The sequence below is a fragment of the Mustela lutreola genome, chromosome 7, assembly GCF_030435805.1.
Source record: "Mustela lutreola isolate mMusLut2 chromosome 7, mMusLut2.pri, whole genome shotgun sequence".
NCBI classification, from domain to species: Eukaryota; Metazoa; Chordata; class Mammalia; order Carnivora; family Mustelidae; genus Mustela; species Mustela lutreola.
The window spans coordinates 77,628,873-77,647,136 of NC_081296.1; the positions used below are offsets into that span (position 1 = coordinate 77,628,873).

The 18,264-nt window shown below is 40.4% G+C and overlaps 1 protein-coding gene across 5 annotated transcripts in view; it reads right to left on the reverse strand.

Annotated features, from left to right (window-relative positions):
* MYO5A (myosin VA) overlaps window positions 1-18,264 on the reverse strand; it is a 204,672-nt gene that overhangs the window by 135,838 nt on the left and 50,570 nt on the right. For all 5 annotated transcript variants that reach the window (XM_059181581.1, XM_059181582.1, XM_059181580.1 and 2 more), the window contains exon 2: window positions 1,333-1,443. In XM_059181581.1, the coding sequence (XP_059037564.1) occupies window positions 1,333-1,443 (111 nt within the window). The remainder of the gene's footprint in view (window positions 1-1,332; window positions 1,444-18,264) is intronic.

The window sequence follows — 18,264 nt, forward strand, 5'->3', positions numbered from 1 at the left end:
CTACCCATTTCTCCTTGTCAATCCAAATTTTATCCTACCTTTAAGGTTAGTTAAAATTCTTCTTCCCTCTTAATTCCTTCCCTGACAAAGCAGCTCATAATGAAATTTCCCTCTTAGGCATCCTAAAATCATTACTATCTTTACAACATAGCGAGTGGTTGTGATCACAAATCATGAAGACAAATTTTCTGGCTTAAAATCCAACCTTCATCCCTTAATACCTGTATAATCTTGAACAATCCCTCTGAGCTCTAGTTTCTTTATCCATAAAGTGGTAATAACAACAGCCCCACTTCACACAATTGTTGTGAGGATTAAATGAGTTACAGCAAGTAAAACACTTAGAACTATGTCTGGCACAAAGTAAGTGTTCAATACATGCTAACTCCCAGGTAGCACTACTCATTTGGTAATAGTTCGTCATAACCTTTTGATATCTTTAACATCGTGGTGTTGAATCTTTAGATTCTATGCTTTATGTAACTTTTCATGTATTTGTATCTAGTTTCCCTGGCTAGACTATAAGTTATATATGGAAAACTAGTGTCACAGAGGTGTTTAAAAAAAACAGTGTGACAAGCCTTGTCAAATGCCATGGAGAGGTCAAGTAGGTAGAACTAGGACATGTCTATCCATGCAGAGAATGCAGACAGGAAAGTATAGGAAAGCAATTGGTTTTATGTTTTTCTGATTGCTAACAAACTGCTTTATATGTAATACTTTGTCAGTAAACATTTTTCAAAGGATTAGGTCCAGTAAATATTAAATCTCAGACTGGCTCTTTAAGCAACGTTCTCTTAGTTACCATGAAGTTAATGCTAGCCTAAGTAAAGTAAACAGGCACATCTTTGGGAGGATTAGAAGTGAATCTAAACCTAATCATAACAAATTCATAGCCCACAATACCGGATTTTTAAAGTTTTTTTTTTTTTTTAAAGATTTTATTTATTTTATTTGACAGACAGAGATTACAAGTAGGCAGAGAGGCAGGCAGAGAGAGAGAGAGGAGGAAGCAGGCTCCCTGCTGAGCAGAGAGCCCGATGCGGGACTCGATCCCAGGACCCTGAGATCATGACCTGAGCCGAAGGCAGCGGCTTAACCCACTGAGCCACCCAGGCGCCCGGATTTTTAAAGTTTTGACATTTTCATTAACCCATTGGGATAGAAAACTGAGTTTGCTCTTTTGCTATTTTTTTAAATTTAGTAAGTGAAAATATTAGATTAATTCAATATTTTGACTTCCAAATGAAGTCAGATATGTCACAGCAAACTCACACTTTTGAATTCACTTCACTTTATGCCAGTAACAACAAATAAAAGCAAAATTTTTACCTTTCCTTCCTCAAGGCGAAGCAGGAGGACTTTATCTCCTGGTTTATAATCTTTGAGCAGCTCTGCTGACTTCCAAACTTCCTCAGGATCAGGTATCCAAACTCTGGCAAACTAGAAGACAAATAAACAAAAAATTAAACTAGCAAATCAATTCATTTACAATAATATGTAAACACATCATGATTTATATATGATGAAACAATTTATAAAAGAATAAATCTTGGCCAATATGAAATTTACTTTTTAAATTCATAGTTGCATAAAAGTACTTCAGTCCCAGTAGTACCATCATGCCCACATTATATAAAAAGCATGCTCTGTATTGTGGTAATAATGTCAAAATACATGTAAATCAAATCATTCTATTGTATACCTTAAACATACATAGTATCATATGTCAATTATATCTCAATAAAATTGGAGGGAAAGTATGCTCTGAACAAACAGCTACAATTAAAGTTTGAATTTGCTTTATGTAGTAAATGTCACCTGGAGATGTAATTTCAGGTAAATCTACATATAAATCTATTTTTTCATTGAATATGGACCTTCAAAAATCTGAAAACATGATTGTGAAGCTGGATATGGTGGCTCTGCCAGCTTCAACAATACAGCTATCTTTTTATAATAGCAATTTGAATCTTTGATTATGGGTTTCATCCTGTGTTCTGCGAAGATTTTATGAATTCCTCAAAGGCCATTAAGGTGTGGAAAAGAGGAGAGTAAGCTTGTAGCTTGGAGCCACAGTAGCTTTATAGACGGGGCATCTGGAATTTTCTCTGAAGAAAGCTCTGTTGTTAATTAAAAAGAAAAAAATTAAGAAAGCATTGTTGTCTAGTAGTTTGTCTTCATTGTTAAATAAAGATGAGTGAAAATGGTATATTGGACCAACAATAAGTTGGCTCTCATAGCCTCAATATCATGAAAGGTCTGGTAATCAGTCATCGGGGGTTCCTGAAGCAGCAGATCTTTAGCCTCAAACAGACACTTTTGGACTTAACCCAATTTTGGACTTTGGATCAATTTTGAAGAAAGAGAAAAATATATGTTAACATGAATGAGTCCTCCAAACACCACATTGAAGAAAAGTTTTATGATTGCTTGGGTTTCTCAGGAAGGAATCTCCCTTTATGTACATTAAACTTTGATGTTCATTTTCAGGAATATATCACATATAAAAATAATACCACCACCAGCCTTTCTCTGCTTTCTTTTCTTCAAGCTTGTATTACTACTTGAACTTACTATTAATGTGATCGCTTCTTTACTTATTTATTATTTCTCCTCCTCCTTTAGAATACACTCCATGTCTGCCTGTTCAACATTGTATTAAGTACCTGTGGACATAGCGGGTTCACAGCTGGGCACTTAGTATTTAAGGAAAGAATCTCAGAATAAAGGGCATAAATTGAATAAAAGTAGAATGGTTAAAAAAAAATGTCATTGCTTTACTTTTCTCTTATTATTACAGATTCATCAAAACTTTTTGTCTCAACAGTTTGCAAAGGAAAGAGTACTGAACTAGGTTATGACTATCTTACAGGCATCTTAACCTTTATTTCAGGCATCTGTAAAATGGGATGACAGCAGTACTCACTTAGATCATCTCAAGGGCTTTCATACATAGAAACTTTGTGAAAAGCATAAACCAATAGGTAAGTACAGGTTGAGATTGCTACCAAGTGTGTATTCCATAAGAAATGATTGCTAATATTATTTGTAAATATGTCACTGAAATTTGTTTTATTACTTTCCTCCCAGTTACACAGTCCACAAACTGAGTAACAGCTGTCAGTAAATTTACCAGAGGCTACACTAAGGCTTTACAAATGTTTACTAAAATGTTAGTCATTCAATAAACATTATGTGTACCAACTGCTCCCACTCTGAAGCTCACTTTAGAGAGCCAGTATTTTATTCAACTTTCTCTGGAAGGGTTTACTGGTTCCAGAAGAGATATGTAGTATGTGAGATTCAGAGTCATGAAATTACCTACTACCCTGACTGATGAAAGCACAAAAAAGCAAAATGGATCTACGTGAGTTTGTAGAAGCATGACTGACCTGCTCTGAACAGGAGATTTTTAACTAAATCTAGAAAGATGCACCTTCCTGTGATTTTCATCAGTGATATGCACTCTTGCCCAAAGGCTAGATTTCCAAGAGCAGGGAGTTAACAACACTTATAAACAGTACAGGGGGGCTTCGGACCTTACACTCACCACAGGCAAGGTATTTAAACACCAAACATCATCCTGACAACCAAATCCCCCATTATCCTATCTCTGTCTCTTGGGAAAGTATCCAAGGAGAAATAGGTCAGAACTCAGTCTATTATTACCATTGTCTTTTTATGGTTCTTTTCCACCCTAACCTATGAGATTGGTGACTGTGCAAAAACAACCCTACCAGAACTGGGTCAGTCTGGGAAATATATATATATCTTAGTTGCTGCAACTGAGAGAAATTCCAACCTGACAATGCCCTTCCTATCGTCTCTGTCACCTCCAACCATACTTTCTTCTTTTACCCTAGGCCACCAGTGAGAATACATACAGCAGCCCTGAGAAAGAGGACTAAACTTGTCCAGCCACATCCTGAGGGGAGACTGCAGGAAGACTGCAGTGGCAAGACAAGGCCCCAAGATCATAAGAGAAACATGGAAACGGAACACAACAGCAAGGTTCAGGAAGGAATCAGAAACAGGGGTGGGCACACATACCCACTAAGTCTGCTCAGCATTTCCCAGGGAAAACAGAAGCAAAAGATAACCCTAGCCAAAGCGAATCAGACAGGACACAGCTCCCAACAAGACAAGGGAGGGTCCAATGTCATGCAAGGCTGCAGTCTTATAATTAGCTAGTAGAGAGTGAGACTTTCCTGCAATGCTCTTCATTCTTTTCTCCTACTCACACTACTCCAATTTTGTCTCTTGAATATCACATTTAGGATACCTCAGACCTTATTTTAGCTATTTACAGATCAATCTACCTCCCACGCCAGACTATATACTCCTTAAAGGCACCCGGGAATCCTCTCTAAGGTTGGTCAACTCCCTTACCCATGGTGGGTGAGCAGCACACAAGATAAATAAAGGTAGGACAAGGTATGGAAAAAAGGTGGGAGAACTGGGACAAGAGGTGCAGAGGCACATCACAGGCCTACTTCAGGATTTTCCCTGAGTCCACAAAGCACACTAGAGATGGGGAAGGCCAAGAGAAGGTCAGAGGCCAAAAGAAGAGAGATCTGTGAAGTGGTCCGCAGAGTTAACTGCTGTAGAAACCAGCAGGAGAAGGGAAAGCAAAGATTTGGGGTCTGAGGTACTGAGACTACAGCCAAAAAAAACTGTGGGAGATGAAGGAAACATAAACAGGCTTAGAAGAGTTAACATTACAATGTAAACACATCAAAGAAGATTCAGGACAATTCAAAGGAACTCCTGATGACAAAGGAGAGTAAGGACAAAATGGAGATGAGCTAAATATTATGATAACAGGCAAAATCTGAGTAAATAAGGCTACCACAGAGTTAAGTTGTGTAATAGCTTACAAGGGAAATAAAAACCATCTGTCTGTCTGCAGTACAGCTTAATAAGGCCTGCCTGGCAATGATGAGGTAATAATGACAGGGTCTAATGCCAGAGCCCTGGAAAGGTGAGTTTGGGAGAGAGGCTTGCACTGGTACTTCCCGAAAGGGGCACAAACGGAGCTAGCTCAGCCTAACATGGCCCTCCTACCTTCTTCGGATTACACCCATCCCTGTACGTGTAAGGAGGCACGAGTCATCTTTCTTTTTGTATCCTCTCACAATGACAACACTCAAGATGTTCTTGATTAATGCAGATGACTCACTAGAAATTTTGCTAACTTGCACTTGTCAGTCAAGGAGCTCTGAGATGTGGGCACCACGAGCAGTTTTTCTGAAGTCTCAGAAACTTTGGGAACAAGACTGACAGCACTGAGTAAATGAACAATCCCTGAGTCCCAAAAAAAATCTGACCCATGTGCTTCTCTCCCCTCCCCCAAACTCCCAAATCCCTTACTCACTTTTCATACAGCACATGTGCACATCTCTCCTAGCTCCCCTATTAAGTCACAAGCAGCTTGGCAACATAGAATCTGCCTTGGTTCCTGCATGTTTGCAAAAATGAATGCTTTAGGGGCACCTGGGTGGCTCAGTGGGTTAAGCCTCTGCCTTCAGCTCAGGTCATGGTCTCAGGGTCCTGGGATTGAGTCTCTGCTCAGCAGGGAGCCTGCTTCCTCCTCTCTCTGCCTGCCTCTCTGCCTGCTTGTGATCTCTCTCTCTGTCAAACAAATAAATAAAATTTTAAAAAATGAATGCTTTATGTGACAATTCAAACAAGGTTATGATAAACACTAAGTGTCCTAGGACATGCACTGAAGCAGGAGAAAAATTCTGAATTATCAACAACGTCTCCTCAGAATCCTGATAGTAACACTGATGCTCTATATGGTTCCAAGTAATTCCATAAACCTTATGACATATTTTGGTGTAAGAAAAGTTCAGGAACTACTACCTTAAAGCAAATGCACATATATATGTATATATATTACACATACACACACGCATATATTATATATACATATCTATGTATATAGATTGTGTTCCCGATGGAAGAAATGAATATATACTTCTGGAACACAATCCTTCCCTTTCTCAACCAATAGACTCCCATTTATCCTTCATATCTGTGTTAAAGTACTACCTCCTCCTTAGAAGCCTTTCTTTCCTCATCATTTGGCACTCCATTCTCAAGGTTCCCATTACCTCATATAATCTTCACTAGAATTCTCATCCCACTAAATGAAAATTTTGTGTGCCTAATATCCCTTCAGCAACTGTGAAGTGTATATATATACACTTGGGGGTAGGGGTCTATCTTCTTTATCCTTGTCTCTTCAGCACTTAATATAGGGCCTGTCTATAATAATTTGTGCATGAACCTTTGTTAGGTGAATGTTCTTGGCCTCATACATTATACTCTAAGAGGGCACACTAAAAGAAGTATGGGAAAGAGGCTCTCAGAATCTTCTGGAAGGGTCTATAATTTCCAGAAATAGAGAAAGATGTAAGCAACATTAGATGATTGAGTTACATAGGAAATCATGGTGTGATAGAAGGAAAAAAGACAGACATGTAGGGAGTAGAGAAGTAATGAAATATTCTTCCCTCTCCCTCGCAACACAAACCCATGTCTCCATGCCTTCAAAATTCATGTTTGTTTTTTTAAGATTTTATTTATTTATTTGTCAGATAGAGAGAGAGCATGTGTGAGAGCAAGGGAGCACATGCAGGGAGAGCAGCAGGCAGAGGGAGAGGAAGATGCAGGCTCCCCACTGAGCAAGGAGCCCAAAGTGGGACTCAACCCCAGGACCCTGGGCACATGACCTGAGCCAAAGGCAGACGCTTAGCCAACTGAGTCACCCAGATGCCCCAAAATGTGCATGATTTAAAAGTAAACTGAATTTGTCAGCTTCTAGCAGGAATTGAAATTATTTTAAACTTTTGAAAAAAATAAGAACTCTTCAAATTATTGGATACAAGCAAAAGTTAAATAATCCTACTTCTCTAGAATTTCATATGAAGATGGCAGAGCTTTGGAATGAATATTTTTAGACACTGCCATTCTTTAACATTGCTGTAAAGACTATTTTTAGAACTAGGTCTCACTTTAGAAGCACAGTCTTAATATGCACATCAAGAAAAATGACTATTTCCATCTATAATTAGCTAGTGGTAGTTGAGGATAAATTACAAAATTTTAAACAAGTAAAATAATCAAAGGCAAAACATAATCACCAACAAAGAAAGGAACCATACTGATCATCTTCATCACAAGGCCTTTGTTTCCCTAGGCTTTGTTTCACTTTTCTGTCTTTTACGTAATTCTTGCAATACTCTTTATAATCATTATTATTTTTTTAAAAAATTTTATTTATTAAAGAGAGAAATCACAAGTAGATGGAGAGGCAGCCAGAGAGAGAGAGAGATAGGGAAGCAGGCTCCCCGTTGAGCAGAGAGCCCGACGCGGGACTCGATCCCAGGACCCCGCGATCATGACCTGAGCCGAAGGCAGCGGCCTAACCCACTAAGCCACCCAGGCGCCCCTATAATCATTATTATTAAAGAGGTTCTTCATTCAACAAACAGACAGAGAGTGGTTAAATAACTGGCCCCCAAATCACTCAGCTAATAAATGAACAGAGACAAGATTCAAACCCAGGATGATCCTGAACTTCAAGATGCTTAAGAAGAATGAGGAAGAATAAGACCAATATAATCCAAATTAATTGCTTTCTCCTGATTGTGACCAAAGTTGCCCAGTTAAGCAAACTTCACACCTTCCTACCATTTTTAACACTTGCTCCCAATTTAGAGAACAGGGTACATACAAGGTCATGGTAACTATGTACAGGCCTCTGTATATAGATAGATGTCTTCCTCCCACACAGAATATCTATCATCTGATCAATGATTGGGTGCTGAAAGAAGTCATGGGTAATTTTTAAATATCAAATAAAATGTCCCAACATGGTAAGTTTTGAATAAATCAGACAACATATATGGTGTATGAGATAATACAGATAAGGAGACATCAGGATGTATGTAGTTCCCTTCCATTAAGAACTGGTGGCTCCCTTTGTTTTGCTCCCAGCTTTGGGGATAGACACTTCTGGCTAAGATCATGGTCTGATGCTAACCTGGGACACATTACAAGTCTTTCATGATCTGGACCCTGCCAACTTCTCCAGGCTCATTTCTCACCATTCCTGACTTGTCCTTTACCCTCTAACAACTGCAAACACCATGTGGCTCTTCCGTATCTACCTCTTTTACTCCCGTTATCCCCAAGTTTGGGAAACCCCTTCCCCATCCTCATCACCCATTTAATGGCTATGTGTCCTCTAACTGCCCACCTTTCAGCAGGTTTTGACACTGACCCAGGTGCCGGAACATTTTTTGCCTGGTTTCTCAGACATCCCATCCTCACGGTTCCCTCAAATCACTATCACTCCTTTTCAGTTTCTTGTGCAAGATCCTCCTTCTCTGTCCTCTCTCTGTCCTCCCTCTAAATGTTGGAATTGCCCAGATCCCTGAGGTAGTTCTGTTCTCTCTTCTAATAGTCAGGCTTTAGGACCAGACTATTTGGGTTTTGTTATTTACTAGCTCTGAGGCTTTCTTGTGCCTCATTGACAATGAGAGTAGTAATAATGCCTACTAAATGGAGTTATCATAAGGATTAAAACTGTTAATATATGGAAAGTATTCAGAACAGTGCTTAGTCCATAGAAGGCAGTAAATAAGCACCAAGCATCTTCATTAATATTAATATTACTATCACTGCTATTATTTTTATATTTACCCTGTATTCCACCCACCCTCATGAGTTTCTATGCAAAATTTCCCCAAATTTCTAACTCTAGTCCAGATCTTTCCATTGAACTCCAAATCTACAAACCCATATAACTATCTAAGATTTCTATTTAGAAATCTCATAGGCATCTTAAATTTAACACGCCCAAAATAGAAGTCTTTGTTTCCACATGCTGTTAAATCTGTCCTTCCTACAGTATCCCCACTTCAGTAATAGACAGGCATCTCCACCCAGCTAATTAGCTGCTCTTGGGAGAAAACTGATAGTCTCCTATACTCTTATATCAAATCTATCATGAAGTCCTACCTCTAACATACAACTACCTTCATTCCATCTCTCCCCACCTCCACTGCCAACACCGAAGTCCTAGCACCATCATCTTTTACCCTGATGCTAGAAATAGCTCTATCAAGTTTTCTCCCGCATTCCCAATTCAGCAGCCAGCGTGGTTGTTTTGAAATGGAAAAATCTGCTGATGTCTCACCCTTGCTTAAAACCCTTAATAACTCAGGGGGCACCTGGGTGGCTCAGTGGGTCAAAGCCTCTGCCTTTGGCTCAGGTTGTGGTCCCAGGGTCCTGGGATCAAGGACCGCATCGGGCTCTCTGTTTGGCGGGGAGCCTGCTTCTTCCTCTCTCTCTGCCAGCCTCTCTGCCTACTTGTGATCTTTGTCTGTCAAATAAATAATAAATAAAATCTTAAAAAAAAAAAAAAACCTTAATAAGCATTCATATAAGGCTCTAGGGTCTTGCATTACTGGGCACATGTAATTTTTGGAGAACCACCCACATCTCAGGAGAGTTTCCACTACCCCATTGCTTAGCCCTTCTCTTCACTCTACCAAGGACCATTTGCACTGGTTTTTCTTCAACTACTTGAACAATCCATGTGGCCTCAAGCCTCAAGACCTTCCTTCATGCTTTCCCTTGGCTTGGAACCCTTAGCCTAACTGGTTGTATGACTGATTCTACTCACCTTTCACATCTCAGCTTGAATATTTATTATTTGGGAAGAACCTCCCTGATCTATCTAAATTGAGCCCCTCTGCTATGTTTTTCTCATATAATCCTGTACATTTTCTTCACTATAAAGACTATGAGGACAGGGACCGTGTTTATATTGCTCCAAACTGATACCCAAGCCTAAATATAGTGTCTGATCTGTAACAGATGCTCAACAACTATCTTTTGAATAAATGAAGGTCCGATTTCATCCAGTCTAAGACACCACCAATGACAAGATGCATTCCTAATGTAAAAAAAAAAAAAAAAAACATTATGCATGTCAAAATTGAGTAAATAACATTAGATCATTATTATATACATTGTTCTTACCCATATCTCCTTTTTTTTTTTTTAAGATTTTATTTATTTATTTGACAGAGAGAAATCACAAGCAGGCAGAGAGGCAGGCAGAGAGAGAGAGAGGAGGAAGCAGGCTCCCCGCTGAGCAGAGAGCCCGATGTGGGACTCGATCCCAGGACCCTGAGATCATGACCTGAGCCGAAGGCAGCGGCTTAACCCACTGAGCCACCCAGGCGCCCCTCTCCTCCTTTTTTTTTATGTCTCTGTACCTTTTCCTTCTAATTATTAAGACTTTGTCAAAAAGAAACTTTTGTAGCTTTTATTGATTAGGACAGAACTTGAAAAATACAATGCACTTTGAAAACAGTTTCAGTGTTATGACTTTCAGGAAGCAGGGGCTCCTGCTTGGACTATCCACAATATCTGGTTTTTACCTCTGCCTATGTCCTTGCCGCATTCAATTATTATTATCTTTTCACATGCCCCTCTTTTTAACTAGATTGTGACCTTTTTGAAGACAGGATCTGTGACTTATCCACTGGCATCACCTCCATACCTGGCCCAGTGGTTAGCAGCTAGATGTTCAAGAGACATCTGTCAAGAGAATGAATAAATGAATAGATGAGTCCTTAGGAGCCACAGAGCTTCCACATATTTGAAATGTGAAGGATGTTATATAGAAAGCCAGTCAAGGGGTGTCTGGGTGGCTGAGTGGGTTAAAGCCTCTGCCTTCAGTTCAGGTCATGATCTCAGGGTCCGGGGTACGAGCCCCACATCAGGCTCTCTGCCCAGCAGGGAGCCTGCTTCTCCCTCTCTCTCTGCCTGCCTCTCTGCCTACTTGTGATCTCTCTCTGTCAAATAAATGAATAAAATCTTAAAAAAAAAAAAGAATGAAAGCCAGTCAAGACAGAAGCCACAGAATAGATATGAAAATAATTTAATTAGCTACAAACTAAAAGCATGAGTGGAAAAAGGTAACCCAGTCATCCACTCTTCAAAATACAAGCTGGTTTGCTCAAACAAAACAGCATTTCTCAATAACAGATTACTTTAAAAATGAAGGACAGGGCACCTGGGTGGCTTAGTCATTAAGTGTCTGCCTTTGGCCCAGGTCATGATCCCAGGGTCCCGGGATGGAGCCCCGCATCGGGCTCCTTGCTCAGTGGGAAGCCTGCTTCTCTCTCTGCCACTCCCCTTGCTTGTGTTCTCTCTGGTTGTGTCTTTCTCGATCAAATAAATAAAATCATTTTTTAAAAAACTACATGTTGGGGTGCCTGGGTGGCTCAGTGGGTTAAGCTTCTGCCTTCGGCTCAGGTCATGATCCCAGGGTTCTGGGATAGAGTCCCCCATCGGGCTCTCTGCTCAGCAGGAAGCCTGCTTCCTTCTCTCTGCCTGCCTCTCTATCTACTTGTGATCTCTCTCTCTCTCTGTCAAATAAATAAATAAAATCTTAAAACAAAAAAAAACAAAAAAACAGGGGCCCCTGGGTGGCTCAGTGGTTTAAGCCTCTGCCTTCAGCTCAGGTCGTGATCCCAGGGTCCTGAGACAGAGCTCCGAATTGGGAATCTCTGCTCAGTGGGGAGCTTGTTTCCCCTTCTCTCTCTGCCTGTCTCTCTGCCTACTTGTGATCTTTGTCTGTTAAATAAGTAAATAAAATCTTTTAAATAAAAAAAAGAAAACAAGGGATGCCTGGGTGGCTCAGTTGGTTGGACGACTGCCTTCGGCTCGGATCATGATCCTGGAGTCCTGGGATCAAGTCCCGCATCAGGCTCCCAGCTCCATGGGGAGTCTGCTTCTCTCTCTGACCTCACTCATGCTCTCTCTCACTGTCTCTCTCTCAAATAAATAAAATCTTAAAAAAAAGAAGAAGAAGAAGAAGAAAACTACATTTTAAGTGAAATAAGTCAAGCAGAAGAAAGACAATTGTCATATGGCTTCACTCATATGTGGAGCATAAGCAAAGGCATGGAGGAACATAGGGGAAGGGAAGGAAATCCAAAGGAGGAGAAATCAGAGAGGGAGATGAACCATGAGAGACTATGGACCCTGGGAAACAATCTGAAGGTTTCCGAGAGGAGAGGGTGAGGGCAGGGGGTAACAGGGTGATGGGTATTGAAGAGGATGCATATTGTGATGAGCACTAGGTGTCAATCTAAACTAATGAACAGCTGAACACTGTATCAAAAACTAATTATGTAGTAAAAAACAAAAACAAAAACAAAAAAACTATGTAGTACAGAGTGGCTAACTGAACATAATAAAAAACACTTCATTTTTTTTTTTTAAGATTTTGTTAATTTTTTTACACAGAGAGAGAGACAGTGAGAAAGTCAACACAAGCACTGGGAGTGGGAGAGGGAGAGGCTCCTGCTGAGCAGGGAGCCCTAAGCGATGGGGGGCTCGATCCCAGGATGCTGGGACCATGATCTGAGCTGAAGGCAAACGCTTCACGACTAAGCCACGCAGGCACCCCAGTAAACTACATCTTATTAAAAGATGTACAATATTAACATGAGTGACTTAAAAATTTATAACTTACCTCCTGTACCCTGAAGTTCTACCAATTAAATACTTGCTTAGGGCACCTGGGTGGCTCAGCTGGTTAAGCAACTGCCTTCGGCTCAGTTCATGATCCCAGGGTTCTGGGATGGAGCCCAACATTGGGCTCCCTGTTCGGTGGGAAGCCTGCTTCTCCCTCTCCCCTCCCTCTGCTTGTGTTTCCTCTCTCGCTGTGTCTTTCTCTGTCAATAAATAAATAAAATCTTTAAAAAAAATAAAAATGAAGGACAGAACATGCATTAACATGAAGAGCTTCTAGGCTGATAAATGTATTCACGTTTATATCTTACATGCTATGTAACCCTCTGGCCTGTAGCTAGAGTAGTCTTTTGATCAACAGAATCCCTGTAAAAACTGTTCAAAAAAACCCTACAATTTTCACTTTGTAGCATTAATATTTTTAAATGCAAATACAACAAGTTAGGCTAATTATATAAGTCTGTCATGTTCATTTGAAATATCAAAAGCACAACTAAATGCGTGCTAAAGGCCATCGAGGCAGGTGGCCCCAGAGTTACGCTAGAAGAGGAGAGCTGCAGAGGTGATGTTGAACCCAAGGAGCTGCTGGCCATGCTTATACATTCAGCATGGTGAGACAATTACTAGAGAACCAAGAAGCAGAAAGAATTAGATATTGACGGTGGGTTGGGTCTCTGCCTTCGGCTCGGGTCATGGTCCCGGGGTCCTGGGATCGAGCCCCGCGTTGGGCTCTCTGCTCGGCGGGGAGCCTGCTTCCCCCTCTCTCTCTGCCTGATTCTCTGTCTACTTGTGATCTCTCTCTCTCTATGTCAAATAAATAAATAAAATCTCTAGAAAATTAAAAAAAAAATAGAATTAGATATTGAGGCTATAAAGCACTGACTCAACAATTCCCAAATTTTTAGAGAGAGCAGTAGTACATGCTTTTCCCTCGAGTGTGACAGCCCTAAGGTGCAAAATGGTATGACTGAATTGTTAAAGATCATGCAAACAGACTGGTTGTGGGTTCTTAACAGGACTTAAAGGAACTGGTAGGACAAAAGGAATAACAGAAAGATCAAAATCAACTGTCACTCAATCTTAGGTAGAAAACTCTCACTGTATATGCTGAGAGAATATCTTGAAAGACAAATGTAGCCCAAGCAAGCCAAGGTTCCAAAAGAGCTTTTGCCTCAGTCTTTTCCTCAGATGTCAAGCTAGTGTCCCAGCAGTGACCTGACCACAACCCTTCTCAGAGACCAAGATGAATCTCTCTGGAAATAAGAATTTCATTCTGTCTCTGATGAGTGAGGAAGGATATTATTTCCTTCTACCCCTCTATAACCATAGCTTCTCACTTAAACTCATGGATCTTTTTTTTTCTTAATACATAAAAAACTAAAATTGTTAAATATTGCAAAATTATGACAGCTAAAATTGCTTTCATTTTCTAGTATGATACAGAGTTAATTTCCCCTAATTTTTCCCCAATATTCCTAGATATTTACATTTTTGTTATAGAAAATCTCATTGGTATTTTAGTGTTCTTCATACATAGGAGGTTTTGTTTGGCTAACTCACTGTACAGCCTTCATAAAGCTACTCTAAATTTACTTTATTTTCAATCTATATCTGGGATAATGGGCTTCTTCTATTTACCGCCCACTGTGTAAAAAGTACTTCCTTTTATCTGACCTATAACTGCTTCTTTGAGCTTCAAAAGATGCCTCTGAGTTCTTATTTATATAACGAGTAAGTCCATGTTGCCCTCTTCATGCGCTTCATAGCTTTCTGAGCTTCCACCAGACAAAAAGTTCATTCTTTATCCTTCCAGATTGAAGGGTCCAATTTTTTTTTTGGAACAGTGCTTCACATCCTCCCACTCATTCTGACTTATTTTTAATCTCTTTGAATTTCAATTTTATCACTTACAAAATAAGCAATTAGACAGTGTAGAATCCAGAGCCAAGGTTAAGAACATGGGCTTTGGAGTCAGACAGACCTAGTAACTCCAACACTTTCCAACAGTGTGACCTTGAGGAAAATTATCCAACTTCCTTTCTCAGGATCCTTATTCATGAAACTGGTAATTAATAATACATATGTCAACAGTTAATGGTACTGTAATTGTGCTGTATAGTGACAGACAGTAGCTACAGTTGTGGTGAGCATGGCATACCATGCAGACCTACGGAATCACTATGTTGTACACCTGAAAACAATAATGCAACACTGTGTTTCAACTCTACTTCAATAAAAATAGTATGTACATCAGAGAGTTGTTACACAATTAAATGAGATAAAGTTTAAAGACCATTACATTTTATTGTCACTACCCCACACACCCCACTTCTAGATTTAAACACCTTACTGTGCTTAATCTGAATTTTTTTATTATATCTACAATGCGCTATGTGCTTTAACCCCTAACCTGAGGTTTAGTATTACTTCACTGGGGTCTTCTCCCTTCTGAGCTCTCACTAGGCTAGCCTGGAACACCCAAAACTCTTTCCGACTTCAAGGCTATTACTGAGCCCGCTGCCCAGAGCATCCTCCCCCAACCCCCAACTCTCCTTAAGACTGGTTCCTTCTCACTCTTCAGGTCTCAGTTCAGATGTCCCCTTCTCAGAAAAATACTCCTTGGCCACCCTACAAACTGGGATTATCTGTCTCCCCATCTAGCCTGAAACCCCTGTAGAAGCAGGGACCCCCAACCTAGAACAATTATCCATTAAGTACTAGGTACTCAATAACTATGCGACGAATGAAAGTGCTCAGGATAGTGTGTGGCTGGCTGAAAAAACAGGTTAGGATCAGGATCTGAAAGACCTCACATGCCATGTGAGACATTCTGACCTTTCTACTGCAGAAGACAGGAATTCATTAAAGGTTTTTAAGCCGAGTAATGAGTGACCAATTTTTCTAATTGACAGTTCTTTAAACATAATCAAAAGCACATCTTGGGGCACCTGGGTGGCTCAGTGGGTTAAAGCCTCTGCTCAGGTCATGATCCCAGGGTCCTGGGATCGAGCCCCACATCGGGCTCTCGGCTCGGAGGGGAGCCTGCTTCCCCCTCTCATCCTGCCTCTCTGCCTACTTGAGATCTCTGTCTGTCGAATAAACAAATTAAAAAAAAAAGGCACATCTTGCACTACTTCTGCCTGTGATTAGTTGTTTTCCCTTCGCCCAATTATGCATATACTACTATCATTCACATTTTGTCTGTAGACTGGATTTATCTAGTATACACATAACTGCTTCCAACATGTCATTCATATTAGACAAATGGGGGTTGCTTTGAAGGGACTGGGAGTCAGCTTTCCCTAAGAGCAGGGGCTGGGAGGGCTGTTCAGCTGGTATTGCCTCATGAATGATGGGAGCAAGAGGGGAGATTCTTGCCCTGGAAATAAGAGCCTTGGGAGTAAGAAACGGGGAGAGGGTAGGAGCAAGGGGGTGGGTCGACCTTGTAGTGAGCAAACTCGGAGAGGGCAAATGGATACCTTGCAGGCTGGTTGGGTCACCTAAGGAAAAGAACACTGTTGGCCTACTTCTGAACAGAAATGTTTACTCTGGGGTTCCAGGCTGCCTCCCTAGTCCTTCAGCCCCTCCTTTTTTTTTTTTTTTTTTTTTTTAAGTATCCTTTTAGCTCAATTTTAGTTGGAAAAAAAGCAGCTATAAAAGTTGACCTAGGCCCTATATTTGCAATAAAGGCTGGCCCAAAAGATGTTTACAGAAATTTTAAAAACTTCTGGGTGGCAAAATGCATCATGAACCAAGTCAAAATGCAAACTGGCCCAAAAAAATCTGTAGCAAACTAATCCTTTTAATGTATAATGAACTCTTACAAATTAAATAAGAAAAAGACAACCCCAGAGCAAAACAGGCAAAAGAAAAAAATAGGCGGGATGCCTGGTGGCTCAGTTGTTAGGCATCTGCCTTCAGCTCAGGTCATGATCCTAGGGTCGTGGAATCAAGCCCTGCATCAGGCTCCCTGCTCAGCCTGCTCCTCCCTCTCCCACTCCCCCTGCTTTTGTTCCCTCTCTCACTCTCTCTCTCTGTCAAATAAATAAAGTCTTAAAAAAAAAATCACCAGGGCGCCTGGGTGGCTCAGTGGGTTAAGCCGCTGCCTTCGGCTCAGGTCATGATCTCAGGGTCCTGGGATCGAGTCCCGCATCGGGCTCTCTGCTCAGCAGGGAGCCTGCTTCCTCCTCTCTCTGCCTGCCTCTCTGCTTACTTGTAATTTCTCTCTGTCAAATAAATAAATAAAATCTTTAAAAAAAAAAAAAATCACCAAAGCACCACTAAAAAAATTAAACATAAGAAAAGATGTTTAATCACATTATTACTTTAAAAAAATACAAATTCAAAACACAATTTAAAATTTCATGTATTGAATTTGAAAAGACTGAAAGGGTTGATAATAATATGGATTGGGAAGAAAGGAGATAATCAGGTGTTTTCATGCATTGGTGATAAGATAAATAGGCACAATTTTTTTTTTAATCGGCACAATTTTTTAGACAGAAATTTAATAACTTCTTTTACAATGTAAAGTATATATTTCAGGGATGCATACCAAACTGGGAGGAAAGCAGACTTCTGATCTTGCACTTTATGTATTTCTATATTTTACTTTTTTTTTGTAAGTGCTACTTTTTTGATAAACCAAAAGTTTAAAAAAAGAAAGCATATCCATGACTGAGAAAATCTCTATCTAGAAATTTTCCCCATGAGATATTAGAAAATACAAATAATTCTTTCCAAAGTTGTTCTGCAGCATTGTCTATAAAAGTGAAAATTTAGAAATGACACAAAGGCCAGTATACATCTATATTAATAAAAGGGTTAATAAAACTACAGCAATATATAATTAACAGATTAAGGTGCATCTTTACAGTGGAATACTAAGAAAGAATAAGTAGGTCTATATGTACTGACATAGAAAGATTCTGTTAATTGAAAAAAGGCAAGTTGTGAAACAGCATCATTTTGTGGTTAAATCTGTTCAAAATATATTCATATATCCCAGTAATGGAGCAGCTTGACACCACAGATGTGCGTTCAGGGTTTACACTCTTTGTGACCAATGCTGAAAGTCCACAGCATCTGAGCATTGACCGTTTTGCCTAGCCATGAATTAGTGACACCCGTTGTTGAGACCTCTCTGGGGAAGGGGGAGCAGAGCTGGACAGCGGATCTGGCCCTGCCCTGGACTCTATCTCAGTGTAACTTTGCTCTTCCCCATTAGTCTGTGTGTGCACTCCTGAAGAGATAGGAAACTTTCTTTGTAGGACAGAGCTGTGAAAGAAAGCCACCTGTTCACACCTGTGATGGAAGTGAAGCTTATGTAGCGGTCTCTGAAAGTGACTCTTCTAAGCCCACACTGTCTCCTCTACCCAGGTCCCCACAGCCCCACCTAGCCTTGGTCTGGGGCGCAACCCCTGCCCTCCTCTCCAGCTTTATCTCTCCCCACACTTCTTTGCTTTTTCGTGGCCAGCTCCACTTGTTTCTTTCAGTTCTTCAAAGATGCCAGACTCTCTCCATCAAAAGACTTCTCACAATCTGTGCCCCTGCTTGGAATTCTCCTCCCCTCCCCTGATTAACAGCTAGGCTTCTTTCAAACATCAACTTGGTCTTTTTCTGAAAATTGTCCCTCATTGATTAGCTCCCATTGCTCTGTGTGCCTTTATAGCACTCAGTACAGGTAGGACTTGACAT